The sequence below is a fragment of the Poecile atricapillus genome, chromosome 3 (assembly GCF_030490865.1).
Source record: "Poecile atricapillus isolate bPoeAtr1 chromosome 3, bPoeAtr1.hap1, whole genome shotgun sequence".
Taxonomy (NCBI): Eukaryota; Metazoa; Chordata; class Aves; order Passeriformes; family Paridae; genus Poecile; species Poecile atricapillus.
The window spans coordinates 15,753,689-15,777,166 of record NC_081251.1 but is presented as its reverse complement, the minus strand read 5'-3'; the positions used below and the strand labels follow the sequence as shown (position 1 = coordinate 15,777,166).

The following is a 23,478-nucleotide window of genomic DNA, read 5'->3' as shown; positions in this document are numbered from 1 at the left end:
TATGAGGAGGATACCCTTTTACCTTTGTGAGGATGGTCTTCCCATAGTTTTTGGTGCTGGTCAAGCCACTGTTCAGATAGATATCCTTCTTTGCAATTTGGCTGTAGTAAGCTAAAAGAGTGAGAAATAAAATAGAGAAACATTTTTCTTGTGTTTCAGAGTACTTCTGGGAGGAGAGGGAAACTTGCCAGGGGAAATGAACAGCTTTATAACTTTATTGTTCTCACAGGCTCACAAGTGAGACCCTACCTCTTACCAGTTTTTGGAGCTGAATTTTTGAAGCACAGCTCCAACAGCTCATGTATTGCAGTAAAGGCAAAAACAACAGAAATTTCCAAGACAACAGCATCTGCCATTCCAGAACCGCTGCAGGATGCATCCACACAAAGCAGCCCTTAGAACAGGTTTTTTCTATACAGCCTGTTCACACCAGACAACTTAGTGACTGTGATTAGTGGCTTTTATCCTTCCTGCTTTTTCCAGCTCCAGCCAAAAAATATGGTCATCCCTTCTATGTAAAAAACCAGCTGCTAGAGTGATGCCTTAAGTTTTAGCTCTCATATTTTCCAGATTCAATACTGCATTAGTATGTAACTCTGAACTTCATATAAAGTGCTAGCAAGTTTTCCTCCTAACAGTTTAGTTAGACAAAACAATCCTTCTCCAGCCTGAGAACCAAGGACACTGCTGCAGCTTCAGGCCCAGAAAGTATGAACAAGAACGAATTAAGGAGACCAATCTGGGAGGATGGGACTTCATATCCTGAAGCTGTAATTGGACAATTAACCCAAATATGTAAATGGACCAAAACTTATAAAAGTGTGAAAACTCGTGACTGGTCATCCATCTTGGGTGTAGCCTTGGCCAGGCTCCTGTACTGCTCAAGGTGTACCCTTTGCAGGCCTTTTAATAAATACCGACTTTATTCCCTTAACACTGTCTAGCCTCTCTGTTCCAGGTGGCCTCTCTAGGCATAAAGAGTCTATGCAAATAACACAATATACTCCAAGAAAGTTGGAAAAAAGAATTAAACATCAATAACAAAAACTAGCTTCCAACCCACAACTGGGACAGAAGAAAAAGAAGCCTTGCCTTTAGGACAAATGCCACCATGGCTGTTAGGTCTGGGAGAGCCAACATAAGCCAGTCCAAGCGTTCCCATGTCAAAATCTTGATACGTGAAGAGATGAGCAAGGCACACATGAGCTGCTTTCTCTGCAATATCAAAGCTAAATTGCTTAAATTAAAAAAAAAGAAAAAAAAAGTCAAATCTCTGTTAACTTACAGTGCTTGTTATTATTCTATAGATAATAACATTTATTTTATGTGCTGGATGAGTACCTCCTAGATCTGGTGCTTAAGTAAGAAAACAGCAGCTGTTTAGCCATCCTACAGAGCTGCAGGAAATTAAATTAATGCCCAAGTACACTGTACACATTCATTTACATAACTTGTCTATTCATTTTCCCTTTTCACAGGGAGGACAAAGCCAAGTACAACAACTCGATGAAGGTCACAAGGCAGCCAGTCTCAGGGCCAGACATATCAGGACTGCCTTTCTGACTCAGACCACATTAATAAGACTAATTGATGTCTGCTCTGTAATTATGCAAGGGAGCCCCATACCACAGGCTACAGGGCACAGTAGCTGGTTTGACTTTGTGTGACATCTACACATCATGCAGAGGGAGCAGAGGACTTTCACCCGTTACTACAGAGCAGCCATATGAATGAGCAATTCTCTGTTTAGGGGCACAATTTTTCAAGGGTTACAACCTACCTCTAGCAGCATTTTCACATCCCAGGCATCTTTCTTATCATCTGGGTAACTTCTTGCCATATTATAATGCTTTTCTCCAGATTTTACAAGATTTGGCTCATTGTGGATGATAATCTACATGTCAAAAAGAGCAACAACAATGAAGAGGAATTTTGGTCAATTTTACAGCTACAGAAAAGATTTCAATGTAATTTTAAATGCCTCAATAGATCTGAAAGGAAAAAAATTCAGACTCAGCATGACTAATATTAACTTTCCAGCCTCTACTAGTTAAATACACTAACTAAATCATGAGTAACTATATTGTAAGTAACCCTTTTACAGGATAATATCAGAAGTTTTCACTGTAAAATTCTGCTTTGAGATGCATATTACTTTTAGAAAAAAACCCAAACAATTACAATCAGTATAAATAACCCCAAATCATTTAAGAGTTCTAGCTAACCAAAATGTATGTTAAAGGGGATTGCTACTTTCCCAGTAACCCAAAATTAACCCATCCTGTTCTCTACCCCCTCCCTGCCCAAGTAATGCTCCTTCTTTATGCCTGCAGATCTTTTCCCAGCAAAGGGGGATCTGGCTTGTACCATTAGTTTCCATGTCCCACATCACAGCTCTTGCAGTATGCTGAGCTGATGGAGTCCTCCTGTTTTTAATGCTGCTTTCCAGATTTCTGTGCACTAACTTCGAGATACCATCATAGAAATTGAAGTCACTACCTTCCCTGTGTCCATATACAAGCCTCTACACTAGCATGATGTCTAAGGGAGTCATTAAAGCTCTTCAGGCAAGATTGAGTGTTTTCAGCTGTGTTTGAGGCCCACTCAGGCTTTGTTAGCCAAACACTAGCAACAGAAATATGAAATAAATGCATGAGTATGTCTGAATGAAACAAAATTTTCTCATATTCAGGCAAAAAAAAGCACTTTTGAATTAGGAATAAATATGGAAAGATTCTCCCTGAAAACTCACATCTCAAACACTGCAAGGAATTCAAAATGGGCATCATGTTAGATCATTAACGCTGGCAAGATGCTACTTCAGAGTGCTCCTGGCTGGAGTTAATAAAGGAGGATTTTGTTATTTTAGCTCTAACCCAGAAAAAATAATTAGAAACACTGCTGCTTAAACCATGTTCCTTTAACTTGGAAGCCATCTACAGAGTCCAGTGAATACCTGCTCTATCTGTATGCCGTACCCATTGAAGGTTCCATCATCCCAGGAAGTGTTTCGGTAGATGTCATCTACTCTGTCTATCAATTCAATCTGTGTGGAAAAGAAAAATAAATTACCCAGGTGAGCATTCATGGAGTAAAAGACATTCAGAGAAACTGCAACACACTTACCTAGAAACCGTCACCTGAATTAAAACTGAACCTCGTGCAAAGTAACAAACCAAACTGCCTGGATACAAGTACTGCTGGTTTTGCATCAATGTACTTGAATTATCCAATATACTTGAAAATTTTCCATCATAAAAAAACAGCACAAACTTTTCCATTTATCACTTTTGTTCGTGTAGTGGAAGAGCAATAATACTAAGAACAAGACATTTTGGAAAACACTTTGTTCACACACTGATTTTCCAGATTTCTTTGAGGGGAAGGGCAGAGGAGGGAGCTGTTTTTACTGCTCTGTTTTAGCACGGTGCTTAACTAGTTTAACTGACCCCCCAGGCTTGCTACCCTCACCCAGCCAAAAACCTACTATTTTCCTCATTATGTTTCAAGCACAAGGTTCTAGAAAGCCTCATGTCAGTGCTCACAATCAATACCTCCCTTTTCAAGCTGTTCTCTTAAAAAAACCACCTCCTACTAAATATAAACTACCAAACTTGCTGAGAAGTGACATTCAAAACCACTCAATAATAGTTTATGCTTTAGTTTTCCAATCACTGTGTTGTTAACAGTACCCATCTACCCAGGAAGCACAACAGGGGTCAGCCTCGGCACATGTCACATGCTGAGATAAGAGCACCTCTGCAAATACACCAAATGAGGCCCCCTCACCTGGAGAATGTAAAAGCATTTCTGGGACCAGAAAGGTCAAAAAGCCAGCAAAAGTGGAACAGAGTGATTAGCATTTCAAAGAGTAAAGTTCAGAAAGATACTTTTGACAAACAACAGGCCTTCAAACCTGTTTTTCATTTGTTTTGTCTCCAGCCCCCAAATCCCCATACTCTCCCCCTCTGCTCAAAGGCTGTGGGTAGGCCTTGTTCTAGTTCACAAGAATCTGTCAGACAACCCCAGTGTTTTGGCTGGGTCACTCAGTAATTGGTACACACAATGCAACCCTGCTTCCCTCAGGATGGCTGAACACCTGCCTGCTGATGGGAAGCAGTGAATTAATTTGCTTGTTTTGCTTTGCTGCTGTGAACAGCTTTTGCTATTAAACTGTTTCTACCTCAGCCTACAAGTTAGCTCACCTTTACCGTTCTGATTCTCTCCCCATTCCATCTGGGAGGAGAGATCAAGTGGCTGCCTGAGGCTGAGCTGCCTGCTGGGGTTAATCCACAACACCAATGTACAACCAAACAAGTTGTTTACTGGGCCTGCTTCTAATTTATTGTTCTGGACAGAGAATCCTGAAAGAATTTTGAGAAGATCAATATGAGTTGCTTTAACCTCTCATTAAACATGCTAGAACTTTAAAGACGCTCAGATACTTTGCAGTGGATTTCAAAATCCAGGAGACTCTAGAGCTCTGAGAAAAGAGAAGTTCCTGGGCAGAAAATGGCATAACCAACAGACATAGATGAAAGGAAGGAATTTGCTTTTAAGTGAAATTTGAAGACTACTAAATTACATTAGCTTCATTGTAGAATATTTTTAAAGCATGATTTAGCACTTTCCCAGGTAAAAGCTGGGTGTACAAAAGTAGTATAAGCTGTATGTTGTTTTAACTTCTGCATCAGTGCATTTTCCTGCCTCTATTCCAGCAAATTTTAGCATGGTACATTTACTTACCAAATAATTTATAGTGGTGCTCTCTTCCCCACGGCCCATGTACTTGAAGAAACGATGGTCTGCCACTACCAACATCTTGCATGTGTTCTTGGAGTCCTCTGGAACTGCTCTTTTCTTCCGATGGGTGCTTTCTAAAGTATTTCAAATAGACACTCAATATTACTAGCACTGCTGAGTCTATTGTCCTTATTTAAGACCTGAATTTGAGTGTGGGTGGGCTTCTGGGAGGAGAATGGGGATTGTTAGTTTTAGTTTGTGGTTTTGTGGTTTTTTTAATGGTTATTCTTAAATTTTGTCTTCTTAACAGTCCTCAAACTTACTGTAAGGAAAAGAAAGCACAGCAGTCAAACTGAGTTATTGATCAGATTTACCTATAGAGCTTTTATGGTCATCACCACAGCCTTAACACCTCTCCTCCTCCTGTTCCTAATCACTACCCCAACTTTTGCTGACACAGCAAAGGACACAGGAAAGAGACCAAAAACTCTCAAAACCCCATCACAGCTCAAGATGGATACCTTGAGTGACCACAGTGGCCAAATGAGTCCTGCTGCACAGTGCACAGAAGTACAAAGTTGTTTTAAGAGGCATGCGGAGTGCTGCTTCCCCGCTCCATCCCCACAGTGAATTGAAAGAAATTTGTTTCAAAAACAAATTTCTTGCTCTCTCAAGGTATGGACACTCACCTTCATTTTGTCTCCTGTCTTCCAGTCCTTTTGGCAAGAGTTCATCTTCACTCAGCTTTAAATAACCACATACTTTGGGGGACTGCAACCTTGAGAAATCTTTGATATCTTCAGATCTGTAGACCAGCAGTCTTTCATCTTCCACATCATCTACAAATCTCCATAGTGGCTGACAGCACAAGGAGAAGTTAGAAACATAGTGAACCCGAAGTCTAGATAAATACAAAACTTTATGTATGTACCATTGTATCTCCACGGCTTTCTGTCTATACACACGAATGCACAAATGCACTTCACCCACAGCAACAAATTTACTGATAAAATGACATCCCCACTAAAGCCAACAGAAGTCAACTCTCTTATGCTACATGGGAATCCAAAAGTCTGAGAGTATCTTAAAATAGTGGCAGCTAGCTGATAAGGCCATAGGAGAGAATTTTTCTTCTCATCAAAATCTGAGCAAGCTGAAGAGGCTTCTCAGGTTCCTCTGCTCCCCTCTGTAACAGCATGGTACCAGGAGGATATCTTTAACTGTTAACAAATGCACTGACCAGAAGCACAGGAGGAGGCAGGTAACAAAGAGCCTTTAAGCACACTGCAGAATGCAGGCTCCTCAACGTTCAACAGCTACCCAAGTCACTCACAAGCATGAATATTGCTCCAAAACCAAAGAAGACCATGAAATCCAGAGGAAAGACACCAATTCCCACAGCAGATGCATACAAACATCTTTTCACTTTACTGACAAGTCCGGTTATTATCTGAGTGTTAAAGCTAAAGCAACACCACCAAATATGACAGACAGGGTCAGTTCTTTGGCCAAAGCCAAGCAACACAGACTGCCTGCATCTACAACCCAGTGCACCTGGCTCTGGGTCTCCTCTAGCCCTTAGGCAGGGCTCTTGCAACTTCAGCCAGCCATTGTTTAGCACACTGTGCTTTTGCTTCATAGTAAAAAGGTCCCAAAATGTGAAGGCTGTACCATGTCAGCAGCCATGTCTGCAGCACTGAAGATTTCACACAGAAAGGCAAGGTGTGAGTGCAACAGTGCTTTACACAAAGGCCCACAGCCTTTCCAAACCATACACAACTATCTTGAAAACAAAAGCAGGAGATGGCAGAGCAGCTAAGTCCATGCTGCCTTCGGGGAACAGACTTAGGCATGCTCTCTCTGCGACTGTGCATGGGAATCATCTCACCCAGGGCTGTCAGTGGCCAAAGCTGACCTGGGGACACCACCAGCGAGGCAGCATGGGCAAGCCAGAGGCTGCACACCACTGCCTGCCCTCAGCTACACAAACAGCCAGCCAGGGACAGGGGGCTGGCTGCACGGAGAGACCAGGCACACCCACAACTGCTCTGGACCACAAATACAAAAATGCTTTACATCACAAGCAAACAGCTGTATGTTCTTAATGTAAAACACAAGTGAAGTGACTTGGGCATTTTGATCACATTTTTATACTTTAACATGACTAGATTTCTCAGGTTTACCTATAATTCCGCGTATCTGTGGGTTTGGAGACAATTACAATATTCATATAACACTCAGCCATAATTACTGTTATTCAGCCATTCTAATACTGCTTGTGACTGGGATTATACTGCACTGAATATCTCATTATGACAGTCTGTAATTATATATTTGTTGAAAATGGTTTTTTTTTTAACCAAGAGTTCAAAATAACACAAGCAATGAAAACGGTGAAAAACAAGGGTGTAGGGAAAAATAACCAGATTTTCAGATAAAATATTGGATTTTCAATGAAGCTCTAAGAATGGGAAAACTTCCAAGATGTAACAAAGCCAGTTTCACAGACATCGACTCTGTTTAGACTGTCACAGTTTGTTAGAGGCCATGATCACCACTAATTTCTAACATTATCCATTTCTGTTTCTGAAACCCCCTTCTGTTTAAAATGTACCTTCTCCCTGATGTATCTAAAACATGCAACTGTCAGAGAATGTCACTCGCTAATAAAAGTCAACACTTGCAAGCCAAATTGGTTTCCTATTTCTCTCCATCCTCACCCCAAAACAAACATTACTTACCACCAAATCTAGTTTGAGCTACAGAAGTGTCAACACAACCAACTAGGAAGAGGAACACCCAGAGGAAAAGAAGGTGAATAACTGGATAGTTTTCCACAGTAAAGCATACCTCGATATTGTATTCTTCTCCATCAGTATTGATTCGCACTGTAAAATCTTCATCCCCAATATGTGCCACAACCTTGGAATTATGCTCTCCTTTAACATAAGCATGGAAGAATTAAATTAATTCAGCTGTTTGCATGTGCTTCTGCACAGACACTGTCTGTTGGGGGTTTTTAATAGTTTCTAAACTTCATGACAAAAATACCTTCTTCAGTCTCTGTACTGTTCAATTTAAAGAAAAAAAGAAATTAATCAGCATTTCCCTCAAGTCTCAACTTCCCAATAGTCACAGTCAATGAGACTCAGATTTAACAGAAAATTTTGCAGGAAGTGTTGAGATGACTCTGGGGATTAGTAATAGGGGACACAATATTTCTGTCAACAAAAGCAGCCAGCGTGCATCTAACTACTATCAGACAGCAATTTTGGCGTCAGCCTGCATTCCAGGGGAAAAGTCTCACCACATCACAAAGGCAACAAGAAATCAAGAAATCAAAACAACTTAGCAAAAGCATTAGTACTGCATGACTACTAATGAAGTACACATAAAGTGAAGCTGGTATCTTTGTTTACAGAAAAGTAATCTACAAAGAACTGTCTTTTAATTGAACAGTCTGGGCATCACTGCATCACCTCTACCTCGGCTTTGTGTTCTGGGGCAAGGAGTATTCAAGTCCTACATTCCAGCTGGAATTAAAGCTACCATCAGCATTTAAAAAAAAAAAAATTTGCAAGCTGCCGCTTAAGTAAATTATATCTTTGTGTCCTGCCAAACTAAACACAAGAGTCCTATCTTAGGAGCTTGATGCAATAAACCCTACCACCCACCAAACCTAAAAAAATCCCCAAACACACCACAAAAACAAAACCAGAAAACCCAAGGGGATAAGAATTACGTTTATTTCTTCATCCTAACCATATCTGATGAAAATGAAGGCAATACACCATTTAGTCTGCCCAAGAGGCTTGAGCAAAGCTGTTGTTTCTCAGCACTGACCCATAGTCTACTTCATACTAACCAACAACATGTCCGGTGAAAAAGTCTTGCCATTGAACATGATACTCCTTTTCCTTGCCTTCACCATCCACAATTAATGCTTGAAATTTTTCTGAAAAGTGTTCAGCAGTTGCAGTTAAGTATAATTTAAAGTGCCTGTAAAAGAATTTACTTACATTTATTTTTAAGCAAAGTATACACATAACAGATACATTCAATCTCCACTTTACTGAGGGTCCAAAGGAAGTTAAAAAGCATTAATTCTGATAAGCAGGCTACAAAAACATATACTGTGTAATTCATAACTGTAAATATTTTAGAATCACAGATGTTTCATTTAAAAAAAAGTTAAAAAATAACCCCCAAAATCCAAAACAGTCGGTTTGTTCATGATGTGCCTTCTCCATTTGCAGTTAAGCAAAACCAGTCACTGGTAACTATTAAAGACAAAAAAAATCAGACCAAGAAATTTCTTCATCTATTTGAAAATAAATTATCTTGAAGTTCTTACTTTCTGACATAATACAGGCAGAAGACCATAAACAGAAATCTGAACTCCCTATATTTTTTACAATATATTGTCACAAAAACTAAACACCATCCCAAGAAGTAAACTGATAACCTTCTCTGGAAGAAGCCTTATGGGTTCTTGGTTTATGTGAGCTTTGGGTCAAAGATTTTTGGCATGCTCCTCTGCAATTATTCTGTAATTGTCATTGGCAGCCTCACCCTAAAGCCAGGGTGCATGAGGCAGTGCAAAACAAGGACAGTCAGACATCTGATCCCATTAAACTCTCGTAATTGCCCCTCCAAACTCAAAAAAATTGCCCTTTCAAATATTCAAAAATTATGCATAACTTGCATGACAGTTGAAGATGACACAGGGAAAGGCACATGAATACACAGAGGACAAAAAATGTCAGACAAACAACAATCAGTCTACATTTGTTAATACAAAGTGTTATTCTCACTGCCAGATTCACAGTTTCAGCACTCAAATACCTGCAAGGTACTTTTCTGACTCTCAGAATAAAACTCCTGCAATCTTCATGCCTGCTCCCTTCTACTTCTCCTCCCCCTTTCACCAGAGCTTTTATTTCCCATCTTATAACAAAAAGCAAAAAACCAAACCAAACCAAACAAACAAAAGATTAAAATAAGTATTTTATTTCATGGAACATTTATACTCAGTAGGAAAAGGATTAAACCTCCATGAAAATAAATACAGTAAATCTCCTGGGCAACACACCACACACACTTCCAAAACCAAAGGCTGAGATTTTCAAGAACCAGAAGTCAAGTACTGACAACATTGCCAGATGAGGTACAAGTGAGATCCAACCTGATCAGTGGGAGTAATCTATATGAAACTAAACCTAAGAATAAAGCAACAGAAATCCTAAATTACTGCCACTTCAGCCATCAGAGAAATAAAATAGAACTTACTTCCCCCTTTCCTCTGAGCCTTTCTGAAGTCATATAACCATGCAGATCACTAACCTAGCAGAACTGGCCAGTCATGACAGAAAACAAGACAACAATTTCTGGGTTTGAAACTGCACATTACTCATCAGAAACGGAAGGCAAATATGCTATTTCATCACTGATTGATTTAATGATTTAATTACCTTTGCAGGGCTGAAAAACTTAAGAGCCTCTCTACATGTGTCTCAGGCTGGAGGTCTCTCTTCTTCAGTGAGTGTTGCTGGATGCTAGACAGAGAGAGGATGTCATAGTCTGAAAGCATGGACTCAACTGTGTCTGAAAGACCAACAAGGAAAGTTTTAGTTTCAAAAGGCTTTCTTTCCAAATGCACACATTAAAAAAAGAGCGAACCAGAGACTCCCATTTCAACAGCAAGACCACAGTTCGCTCTAATCTTAGGATAACTATTTTACATTTCAGTAATGGTCTATTTTGTGTAGGCAAGTAGAAATCAGAGTGAGACAAGACACAATCTGAGAGAGACAGAATTTGCTTCAGTTTTCTCTACAATTTCTGAGCAACAAACTCATCATTTTTACTGCCAGAGCAATGCAGAACTGATACCCTCCCTGGATGCCCCCCAGAAACTAAATGGGGAGAACGTCCCCACTTCTCTGGGGTTCATTACTGTCCTCACCAGCTGGTCCCCACACAAATCTGAGGAAGAAAATAGTTTAACCTGGGAGACTTAAACCAAATTAATTTCAGATTGGCCTGTATTGGGCCTTTCTGCCTAATAGTAGCCAGAAAACAAATATCTGCATAGCACTATCAATCAGAACTAACTAACAAGGCAACTCATGTTAGATACCCTGGTTTCCCAATACCTTACCATCATGCAAAACTGCTTTTCCTACTCAGAACATGAAAACTTGTTCAGAGAAAGGAGACCAAGTACCTGAACTCCTATGGGAGCAGTACACAAATTACAAATTCAGGTCAATATTCTGCAGATGTTTCCACCATTAACAAGTTGCACAACAGCTGCTAACAGTGTTTGTCTCTTGCTGAAAAAGCCTCCTACTACTTTGTAAGGCATTCCCTCATCAAAGGACCCATCCACACTCTTCCTTCTCTGGAGGACCCATCACCCAGCGAGACAATCAACAAACACCCTGGCTTCCACAAGCACTGACAGATTCAGTTGCTATTTACAGCTTTAACCAGAGGCTCTTATTCCCACTTTGCCATCTTCCTTCTCAGCCAGACATGCTCACTCTTCACTGCACTAAATGAGGATTCAGATGTGTTTTACATGAGACAGAAGTGCTCACCCAGACACTCTTTATTAAAAAAATTCCCTGTTTCTTTCCCCTCCATTTCCAGCTATGCTTCTAAACCAGATCTGATAGCTACCAAAGAAGTTTTCTGTTAAGGAAGATGGCATTCCTTCAGAGCCCCTGGTCACTAGCTTACCACACTCAGCAAAGCTACCTCATGTGTTTTAATGGACTTTTAAGTAAGCAGCACAACTAACAAGCTGTTTTACTGGCTACTGTGCAACAAACCAAGACCCCCAACTTGAAATCTAGATGCTTATAGCTCTTGAAATCATATGAGTTTTTTAAACCTGACACTCAGTACCATAATTTATCCCCAAATCATGCCTCCAAAGCCCAGGAACACTTTAAGAATGCATGCACTAATCAGGGCAAGGAAAGCTCCTTGTTTTTCCTATTGTGTGAGGGTGGATGGGGAAAACTAACCAGCAGTGTACAGCCACACGTGTGCTTGTCTACACTGAAGTGAGGAAGGCACAGAAGCAAAGATGACTGTCACAGCCCTCCTGGCCCTGCACCAGACTGAGTGAGGCATGGGCGACACAGCTGCTCTCTTGGGCAGCAGAAGCTACTGAGCAGCATTTCCCAGGCTTCTCCCTCCCCAGCCCTTGAGCAACACAGGAAGGGCAGTGCAGTTGCAATTTCCTGATTTCTGTTTACAACCCACAGGTCGAGAGCTCCTGCAATTGATTACCATGTGTTTCGGGTTATATGCAAAGAGAAGTTTCTATCACTGTATTTTCTGTTGTGGGGATTTTCCCCATATACGCCCCACTGCTGCAGGGCCTTCATCTTTAGGTTGCCATATGCTGCAGAGCTGGTTCACTAGAGCCACACAGTGAGTAAATGCCTAACTTCCCCCTCCAAACAGCTCTTTTTTTGTTACAAAGTCTGTTCTAATTAATTGCTTTTTGTCTGACATCTGCCCTCATCCAGAGCCATCTAGGAAGGGGGTAGGAACAGGCAAGGAAATCAATTCTGGGAAAAAAAACAATGTTATTAAACTGCCTGTTCTGAATTCTTTTAATCAAACTTGAGATTCTCTCACCACACTCAGCTAACCCCTCAATTAAAGTGAATGTTGATATACAGGATATCCAACATTGGTTTATGATACAGACCAAGTGTGTGGTACGTGGGGCATGAAACTAGAGGTGTGGTACCACTGCCGTGCTGTTCGGGGACTTGCCAAGAACAAGGTCTGCCCAAGAGGCACAACCCCAGCTACAAAACATTACTGTCCTTTTCCACCTCTGCCTTTGAAGTACAGACCAGAACCAAGAGAAAGGCATGCCAAAGAGCAAGATGCAGTTGCTGCTATGGCCAGACAAAACGTCTCAGTTTCGTGGCAAGAGAACTGAGAAGTCTGCTAAAAAAAATCCAGCTTTTTTATTTGGTAGGCAAGTCCTACTCCACCTTAATATACACAAACACCCTTCTGGAAATGCCTCACAGAGACAGAGGAAGGGTAGTAAGAACAAGACCTAAGAAGTTCATAAAGATGAGTAAGATGATTCTATTCAAGTAACAAATGAAACACACGGCACTCCCAGTTCCTGTAACCCTGAAACAAGAGTGCACTTGTTCATATTTCCTCTTACCCTTCCTAAATTTGTTTGCCTTTAATTTTACTTACAACATAAGTAGAGGCTTAAGATATGCTGCTCCCAGACATAATCTGTTAACTAATTAAGGTATCAGACAGATGTGGAACAAATATATTGGTAATACACTCAAACCAAATTTTTTTCTGTAAAATGTTCATATTGCAAAAATGAAACCATGTTCATGGCTTATTGAAAAGATGAAGTGTCATTATTTTAAAGAAAACACAGAACTGTACAGAATCCAACTGTACAGCAGTCTGTGGATGAGAGCCATAGAAAGCATATATTTGACTTTTTATTCAAGTTTAAAAATATTTATGGTATTCCTTCCCCATTATCTTCATTATGGTCCAAGAGTCATTTCCCATGGGCTTCAACAGACCTGAGCTTAGTTTTCCCAAACCACTTTTTTGCCGTTCATTCCCTTCCACACCCTCCTAGATTTCTGAATTCCTGTCTTTTTAGAGAACACCTTAATTGCATCCTGATATGGCAACTATTCATTTATTGTCACCAGCCTTCACCTCATGATATCTTCTTTTCTGGAGGGAAACTTCCCAAGAACATACAGAAATCAGGTTTGTAAGAGAGACAGTGAAGGAACATCGGTGACAAAGACGATATCCCAAAGCTCTCAAGAAACCCACAGCAGTAATCCTCCTCTGCCCCCAGCTTTGAACTCACCAACTCCTCCCTCTTATTTTCTACCTTGTTTCTGGGCTAAAAGCCTCCAGACTTATCACAGGAAAGTATCTTTTAATAAACTGCTCCAGCACCGAAGTGCTCAAGAATGCATGGGGTAACAGCTTGACTGCCTAAGTTGGAGGCCACTGCATGTATTTCAAAAGAAAAAGTTTCTCTTTCAGTGCTCAGCCAGCAATTCAAATGCCAATGTCACCATTCTCCAACCAGCTTGGCTTTCATAAGCATAACAGTAAATTCCCATGATCTCATGCCCCATCTATTGTCCGGAACCCAACAAGTAAATGTGGCAAGTCAGCCATTTCATAAGCATTCTTTTGCACTGTATTATTTATAGAAAGGTTAAGCTTATCAAGAAGCGCAAAGATTTTCCAGAAGATATAATTAACATTTTTAAAACTCTCTTCAAAATTATCCCATGATAGAAAATGTTCCTACCTAAAACTCGAGATCCAAAATTAAAACCAAAAGTATTACTTTTGGGATTTAAAAAAGACACTAGATAATCAGTGGGGTTTGCAGGAATGACTGCAATTATTTCTCCAATCATCCCAAGAGAATAAAAGCAGAAATAATTTTTCTGTCAAAGGCACTGGAATGGGATGACACGCCTACAGGGAGCAGTCCTAGAACAAGTACTGCAAACACACTCAGGAAGGATTTTGCAGTGGGACTGTTAAATCAGTGTCATCTCTGAGACTGAAAAAGGTGCTCCAGGCTGCATTTCATGCGGTACTCATTGAGTGCACCTGGTTTCTGATCTCAAGCTGATTTCCAATGGGTATCAAACTCCAAAGTTTATGAGCAGCTGACTAGTAACAATTTTTCTGATTCAGATGAGAAGTGACTGAATGGTTGAAGGGCTCCATATTCATTATTTTTATTATTTAGTTTTGTATGTTCTTCTTGTACATTGAAATATTTTAATTAAAGTAACCAAGTACAGTAATTTGAAATATAGTTCAGAGTCTCAGAATTTAGACCAAGAAACACAGATGGGAGTGTTTCCAGTTTGAACCACAAGAGCTAAAGCAGGTCTCCATCACCCTACATAAAACAGCCACCCCTGTGTTTGTAGTTACAGCCGCTCACTGGCTGCAATACAGCCGGATCATTTGGCTGCAGCACCATTCCAGGGAATGCTAATGGAGAAGGCAAATACAGTCAGTATTTCAACTGGGCACACAAACGGTCTGTAGCAGGCAGGAGGCGATGCAGTCCTGCCTAAATGTTTGTGGATACCTTCTCTGAACAGCTTATGCTGCTTTTAGGAGACTGTTGATGAAGAGGACACATTGAGAAAGTTCATTGTGGGAAAGCTGTTTTGTAACAACTCCTTGCTCGTGCTGTTACATCTTTCTCCAGTACATCTGGTACAGAGACATTGCCAGAGACACAACACACAGTGAATTGAAACACTAATCCCACACAAAACAGCCCATGCCTTTAACAGTTTAGATAAATCATGTTTACTTGTTTCCACTGAAGAGTGGTTGCTGTTTTGCTCATCAAGAACATGTAAACAGAAGAACTTGTGTGAGAAACAAGTTCAAAGCGAGAACCGAATGCATGTCAGCATTCTAACAAACCGTAACAAGATAAAAGTTTACACTCTGTTTGAGCACATTACTGGACAAACCTGTTAGTAAGAATGGCCACCACGTCAGCACTGCTGATGTTTTAGAAGGCATGTTTTTGACTCGATCCCAGCTGCACCAAACTAGTTAAACCACGTGAGAAAACAAGGTGCCCGCACTCAGTCAGCAGCAGACAAAGCCTCGGGGTATGGTTACCCAGCCCTTGTGCTGGGAGGTCAGGGATGCTGCTGCTTTATTGTCCACCAGCTACTCCACAGTGCACTTCTGCAGTTACACTGGGAAACTACTCTCTCCTTATCACACATTCAGACATGCCAGTGATGGGTATCACAGAAAAGCTGACAGCTTACTAAATACCCTTATCTCATCTCAGGAAAAACTTACTCATGTAAGTGCACCTTTATATTACTCCAAAGTTTTTTTCCCACAGTAAAATAAACATCTGTTTCTAGGCAGTGGGAATATTTCCTTAAGGGTGCAAATTCTGTTTAGCAGAAGCTGTATAGATAATTAAGCTGCTGTTTCTGGTGGTTTTGAATACAGCTGAATACCCACAATGGCTCCTACACATTACCTCACACACTTCCAACTTTGCAAATTATCTCCTTCACTAATCACATCTTAAATAAGGACCAGGGAGGAACAAAACTCATACTGCTGGATCTACTTGATATAACAACAGTCTGTCCTATTAATGACAACAGACCACTTTACAAAGGAAAAAAGAAAGCAATATCCTGCCAAATATTGACATTATAAAAAATCAGGAAGTCCACAGAATTAACATCCTCATAATTAAAGTGCAACAAGGGCAATATAACCATCCCATCTTACACCAGAACAGCATCATGTGACTTGATGCTCAAAAAAACCCAACACAACCCACCCCCATCACATGCTTTCATACATCATGCAGAGAGGAATTGCCCTGTCACAGGATGCAGTGTTCTCTGGAAACAGATAATTTGTCTGGCTCTCAAAAAACTACAAGCCTCACTACTGTACAAAGATACGACATCACAAAATTCTACTGTGTCACAAAATAATTTCAAGTGGAGCTGATTCTAGGCAGACACTAATTAATGTCTAGACTACAGTTGTGAGACCAACCCTTCACTTCTGACTGCATTTCTTCTCCTTATGGACACAACTTTGGACTCAATCACACATGAACTTCCAAAATTTGAAGCACATCACAGGTACTGAGGGGCAGAATTTTACTATTTCAGTGACAACCTGAAAAGGTGAGAAAAAAGGTGTTCTTTTCTAGCACCTATTGTTAATTAATATTAACACCAATAATTACAGATCAACATCTACTGGGTAGCATCTGTAGGTGCCTTCCTTCATAATAGAGTCCCCTTGCCTTCCCACTTCCCAGTCCATGCACCCACATAGGTTAAAAATGCAAATATCAAGGAGGGGAAAAAAGTACAAATAATACACGTTAGGGCAGCACAGGAAGACAAGGGATGGATATTATGAAGAGATGGAGGGCACGAGTGACAAAGATGGGTAGTGCTATCACATTTATCTGCAAAAATGAAAGACATCAGGAAAACCATTAGAAACATTGAGAGGGTTGCAGGACATCCCCAAAACAGGCAAGTTCACGTGCTGCACATGAAGATCACAGAAAGGAACAGCAGGATAAACTGCTCCTTGTTAAAGAAACCTGGCTCTTGGCTCAACAGCAAAGCATGACCTATCATCAGTCTGGCAAACAGGCAAACTTGGACTCCTACAGTTTATAAAAAAGCTGGGGTGGGGGGGAGGAGGGGGCAGAGAACAACCTGCTTATAATGGAAATTAAATATAAACTTCTATCTCAAAGACAAATCTCTGCTGACTACTAAACACACCATTAAATCCTAATGTAAAGTCAGAGTGCCAAAGTGTTAGAGTATGGCTGGCTGTGCTTCCTCACTCGGCTCTTCCAGCCACAGAGCAGAAATCCATGCTGGGGCTTCTGCACATGCACACAAAAACTCCAGAGTGGCATAAGCATGAAACTGAGATGAATCACTGCTGCTATCAGCAATGTACAACAGCAGTGATGTTGTCAGTTTTCACTGGGGAGAAAATTAAACCACCCCAAATCTTAAATGCAAACAGGAATTTTACTTTTTTTCTGCTTAAAGGTCAGAACAAATTGGCACTACTATAAACCAAACTCATGCTGAGCACTGGATTATGCACCCATTACAAAAATCTTGCAATAGTTAAAGGTAATTCTTATTAATTAGAATTTAATGTAACATTGACATTCTTCGTGTTGACCTTGAGTACTTTTCACAGAAATTACACTTCAAACACTTTTTCCAGTTGGAAATGGAAACACTGACCTATTCATATGAACAAATGAAAACAAACCTGAGAAAAGTACTTGAAAACCTTGCCATTAAGTAACTTAATGGAAAAGATTGCTAATCCACAACACAAAATAATACTGATAGTTTGCATTCAATAGGGCCATGTCCACACCAAGCATCTGGCATTTATACAAAGACACTACATCAACAAATTCCCACAATGATTTTGAAATAATCCCACCACATCCTGGGCAGGGACTACATGGTGTGGGGCTGTGCATCCTTGAATTCTCCACCATGTGATGCATAGTGAGAAACACACTCAACCTTCAACTTTCAGGGACAAACTGCAAAACCAGCTCCATATAAAATAGTAATCTTGCTTCAAAGGATGTCCAAATGGGGTAAGAAACAGTAACAAAAAGGACAGATCATGGCAGGGAAACAAATAATTTGACCCTCACCTAAGTCTTGCCTTAGTCTCCAACAGAAGCTTCAGTCCAGAAGGATAAAATTTAATCTTGCATTAAGATTTTTGTCACTAATTATCTCACTGCACATTCTTGACACTGAGCTAAACTTTCAATCCCTAAACTCTTTGGCAGCAAGTTACATTCCTGGACTTTTGGACTTCCTGCATTTTGTCATACCAAGTGTGAAGAATTCAAAACTGACTGTAAATCAAATTATGCTGCCCTCTGTATCAATTAACTCCCCTGGTCTGTTCATCAACACCACTACAATATTTTTTTCAGTTAACAACTTCTAAATCTGAGTCTTCTGATGTGCATTAGGTAGGTTTGCACCAAACCATTTGTAACAGGTCATTTCTCCAGCTCACACAGTTGTTCTGAGTTCTGCATATTTCTGCAGTGTGGAGAAAAGACTAGTGAAAATCAGGGTACCTGCCTCAGATTTTATTAGTGCAATACAGCAGGTAGAAAATGACCCCCACCGAGTGATTTAAAGAATATCCTCTGCCCAGCAAAGGAACAACTATCTTATTTTAGTTCCCTGTCTAGCTTGTGACAAAAAGTTCTCATTCAAAAGAGGTAACAGTGGAGTAAGATAGGTTTTACACCTGGACTCTGCTGGGGGTAGTCCTGGATCCTGCTGTGTGGCAGCACACAACTTGTACCACCATATTGTAATACAGATTCAGGCAGTTCTTTAGATATATTCAGTGACCTGTTCACCTATTCAGCACCCAAACTGGATATTTGCACTGTTATTCTCTTCAAGTACATTAAGCTCTGTTACCATTCAGCTATCTCTGAACTCCAAGATAAACAGCATAAAAATTTTATAGCTATATAAGTTTATCTTCAGTGATAACAAAGAGAAAAAATTTAAAATTTTGAAAGAGTTGACATTAATTTTTCGAGGGCTAAACTACAGTATCAGTCATTGTATGGAGTAGCAGAGTCACACTTCTCTAGAAACTGATCCCTAATATCAACATTATTAAAAAAAGTATACCTAAAGACAAACTGAGGTGGATACCATTCTGCCTTCATCTCTCACGTGGAACACAACCACTTCCACCCCCCAAAAACAACGGGGCAGGTGCTTGGACAGTCACACTGAGCTGCTCCACAATAACTGAGTTCACAGAGAGAAAATATACCCTTTACTGAAAATAAACCAAAACCAAGCAAACAAAAACCCCAAACCACTAAAAAAAAAAAAAACAAAAACCAGAGATTAGCTTCCAGACAGCTCACATTCCATGAATGTGCTCACAGGAATGGGGAAGGGATTGGAAAGCTGAGGTCAGGTTGTGGCAGTCCCATTTTAGATCAGTTTAGACTCCTGGAGCACCACACCCTAAGATTACTTCACACAAAAAAAGCTGGAAAATGACCCACATATTTTTATCACTTATTCTTTGCTGAATTCTTTTTTTCACTGTATAATCTTTTTTCCTCCTTGAAAAACTGAATTCGGAGTAATAAGCAAGAAGTTCTCAATAGAAATCACAAAATGTTAATTCATGAAACTTCCTTAAGGATAATGCTCATTAGAAAACTGATTTCAGTCCCCAAAAATTAAGCTGTGGATAAACAGAGCTTTCAAAAAAATAACATTGAAACTATTAGAAGGAAAGGATATTTAGAAAACCAAGCTGTAAGATGAGGACAACAGAACTCCAACAAAAGAAGAACATAAAACCACAATAAAATAGACAAAGGTATTTTTAAAAGCAGCTTGTAAAAGGCATAAAGCTAATACTTGAAATATTTTTTATTTTATGAGAAGAAACCAAACAGCTAAATAACCAAAAGAGCTTGTAAAACAAGTAAGCTGCAACTACAGCCCAAAGAATGGATGCTAAAGGCCAGTACAAATAACTGACCTTAGTATTCACTGCAGAGGAGATTAAAAAGTTCCCCAAAAAGAACTTTTTGTCATGATAGGATATATATATAAAAACCTAAGTTTGAGACTCAGGAAAAGAGGTTTTACAATAAGTCAAGAAAATTACCAATAGATCAACAGGAAATGAATGTATTAACCCAACAGTTACAAAGCACTGCAAAAACAGAACTGGTCAGCTCCTAACTGTGGTATGGGTGTAGTGCAGGGGGTCTCAAAAAACCAATTTCCACTCCAAGTACCATCTAAGGGCCTAATCAACAAATACATTCAATGTCCTGACCTGGCAAACAGGTAACAGGAACAAGGATGTGTAAGTTACTAGACCTGGGGCTAAATAAGATACTAGGAAAGTAGTGCCTCCTATATATTAGCATGTATAGTATATGTATATGGGAGCAGTGTATGGATAAAAGTAACAGCTAATGTAGTGCACATATTTTTTCAAGCTCCCTCACAAAATACTTTTGTAAATTCAGTTTACTGGACAACAAAACCTGTGATGAAATTCAAAGTGTGAATGTGTGAAATAACACATGAGGAAAAGAATTCCTCACTGTACACAGCAAAGTATGTCAGTACAATTATTACCACTCAAAAAAACCCAAACCAACCAACCAAAAACCCCAAAAGAAAACAAAAACAAATAAACAAACCCAAAACCACCTCAAACCCCCCCAAAAAAGAGCAAACAAAAAGAAAGGAGAGCTTGAAGTGACTATTAAAGACCAAGAACTACTCAGAAAGGAAACAAAACCAAAAGCATTCATCATTATAAATTCATGCTGCCTTTGTATTACAAACGGTGTCCTGCAGCCCTGACCATACATCTCAAATAAATAAAAATCCAACACAAAACATATAGACAAAAGTAACCAATAAAGTCATGATTCTTTCATCATTATATAGACTAATATTTTCTCACTTAAAAAACAAAAGATAGTACAAACAAGACAAATTGCATAGGTATGTAAGTCACTAAAAGTGTGAAGAAAATGAATAATTCTTCCAACGTTTAGAAACAGAAGAAATGAGGTTTTCCCCCATTCACTATTTCATAAAATTGAAGAGCTCATAGTCCAGGCACAGTGGTATGTGGGCCAAGAAGATAAAAGCCATCAAACAAAGACTGCACAAACTCCTAACAGACAGGTCCTTTAGATGGCATAAATGAACAGCCCAAAATGAAACCGCTGTTCAGGACCTCCCTGATGTTGAAAGGACACACAGTGTTTGATTTCTGTCACACTTCCTGGAGCATCTGCCATTGAGCCCCATCCTTCCCAGGTTCCTGCAGCCTCCAACTGCTGAGGTGTGCACAGAACCACAAATCCACCTCAGGTGCAGGAGAGGAGGGCAGAGGTGCAGCCTGGACACCTGTCAGGAAATGTGCTGAGATATCTAAGAAAGGAGACTTGGAGAAGTCCCTGCTGGCCTCACTGACTGGAGACAGGACAAATGTTTCTGTGTGAATATACAGCTGATTAATCACTGGAAAGGTGCTTGGAGACTGTATTTAGATGGTTCAGTTGTTGATTTGAATGTCAGCATCATCACATGTGAATCCCCACCCTGCACAGCAACGGGCTCAAGGAAAGCAACAGAACTTACCAGAAAATAATTTTTGCACCATTGCTTTTCAAAACAGGGGTTTTCATGTGGGGGCCACACAAAGCTTTTAAAGGAAACACAAATTTTGCTGCTCCAGTGATGAGGAACTATGGTATAGAGAAGGGGAAAAATGGAGCAAAGACAAGGATTCAAGAAGTAAGACATGGGCCTTAAGGGCAAGACACGGCCACTGCCTCTTGCAAGAGTCCATCTGCCATTTCAGTGATAAACTTTTGCTTATCAAACAGAAGTCTACAACTTGTTCATTGCAAACCAGAAGCTTAGATGCAAAACTGTTTACAGAAGTTAAATAAAGCAGCGGTTCTCCTCTGTGTCAAGCTTTTTTAGAGGCCACTTTCAGCTCCAATGGCTTCGGGCTTTCTGGTGACTCTCCAAACAGAACTATGAAGGGAAGCCATTTATATGATTTTGCCCAGTGAGGCTGTGCAGCCTCTCTCACTGGAGATATTCCAGGACCGCCTGGATGCAATGCTGTGGAACGTGATCCAGGCTGACCCTTCAGGAGCATGGAGACTGGACCAAACGACCCACTGCAGTCCCTCCTATTCTGGGATTATCCCGCCTTAACAGAACCCAAACTCCTGTGAGGAAAACTCTTCAGCAGACCTCGAGCGTGAAGACAATGGTGTCTCCCCGTCTCCCCGCAGAAAGCAGGAGCCCCAAACATCAGCGATGCCTTCAGCAAAAGGGGAGCTCTGCCCGCCCCACACATCACCCGCCGCGAACCCTGGGGGTGCTGCGCCTCCCCCCGTCCTGTCGCAGTGGTCTCTCCCTCCTTCTCCCTCCCCTCCCCTCCGCGGTTGCCGTGGTCGCGCCCTGCCCTCACCGTAGCGCTGCGGGCGCTGCGGGTGCCCCAGCGCCTCCAGCCCGCCCGGCCCCCACAGCAGCACCAGGGCCGGGACCAGCCACAGTCGAAGCCTCATGGTCCGGGCGCAGCCTTCTCCGGCACTGCGCGCCCGCCCGTTCGCATCCGCTCGGGGCAGCTTCGCCGTCCGCCCGCCGTGCCGGGCCCGCCGCCCTCCTGGGCCCGCACCCGGAAGCGCGGCAGCTGCGCGCGGGGCATTGTGGGGCGGGCGGGGCCGCCATTTTGAGCGGGGGGCGGTGCGGAGGGAGGTGCCCGCTCCGCTGTGAGGGCGTGAGGCGGCGGGCGCTGCCTTCGTGGAGCCGCGGGGTGGGGAGCGGGTAAGGGGCCGCAGTGGGGTGTCTGGTCCAGCCTCTCTGCTCCTGCAGGGTCACCCTAGACCACATGGCACAGGATTTCATCCAGACGGTTCTTCAATATACTCGAGGGAGACAACACAGCCTCTGGACAATCTGTTCCAGTGCTTGGTCACATGCACGGTAACGTTCCTCCTCGTGTTCAGGGGGAACTTCCTGAGCATCCATTTCTGCCCTTTGCATCTTGACTTATTGCTTGGCACCACCAAGAGGAGTCTGGCTCCATTCTCTTGACATCCTCTCTCCAAATTCTAAAATACATTGATGAGGTCCCTTCTCAGTCATCTCTTGTGGATGAACAGCCCAACTCTCTCAGCTTTTCCTCATAGGAGAGGTGCTTCAGTCCCTTGATAATCTTTGTAGCTGGACCCTTTCCAGGAACTCCATGCCTCTCTTGCACTGAGGAGCCCAGAACTGGACACAGCAGTCCAGGTGTGTCCTCACCTGAACCTCACCACGGCTGAGCAGAGGGGCAGGCTCACTTCCTTCTACCTGCTAGTAATTCTGTTCTTCCTGGTGAGAGCACTTGCAACACTGGGACATCCTCACCACAGCCCCCTCACGGCCTTCCCAGGATGGGGACAGACCCCTGGAAAGGGAGAAGGCTGTGGGCTCTGCAGCCCCTCTCTGGGGACAGTGTTGTGTGTGGACCTGCATGGGCAGGATCCTGATGCTCTCAGAT

At 41.5% G+C, this 23,478-nt stretch overlaps 1 protein-coding gene across 1 annotated transcript in view; it reads right to left on the bottom strand.

Annotated features, from left to right (window-relative positions):
* The window catches only part of ADAM17 (ADAM metallopeptidase domain 17), a 35,251-nt gene extending 12,626 nt beyond the window's left edge, over positions 1-22,625 (bottom strand). Inside the window, exons 1-10 of the mRNA XM_058836389.1 lie at positions 22,405-22,625; positions 10,215-10,347; positions 8,609-8,742; positions 7,594-7,682; positions 5,433-5,601; positions 4,747-4,877; positions 2,957-3,046; positions 1,781-1,894; positions 1,093-1,237; positions 23-111 (exon numbers count right to left, since the gene is read on the bottom strand). Coding sequence (XP_058692372.1) covers positions 23-111; positions 1,093-1,237; positions 1,781-1,894; positions 2,957-3,046; positions 4,747-4,877; positions 5,433-5,601; positions 7,594-7,682; positions 8,609-8,742; positions 10,215-10,347; positions 22,405-22,501 — 1,191 coding nt within the window. The 5' untranslated portion in view covers positions 22,502-22,625. The remainder of the gene's footprint in view (positions 1-22; positions 112-1,092; positions 1,238-1,780; positions 1,895-2,956; positions 3,047-4,746; positions 4,878-5,432; positions 5,602-7,593; positions 7,683-8,608; positions 8,743-10,214; positions 10,348-22,404) is intronic.
* Between the last annotated feature and the right edge of the window lie 853 nt (positions 22,626-23,478).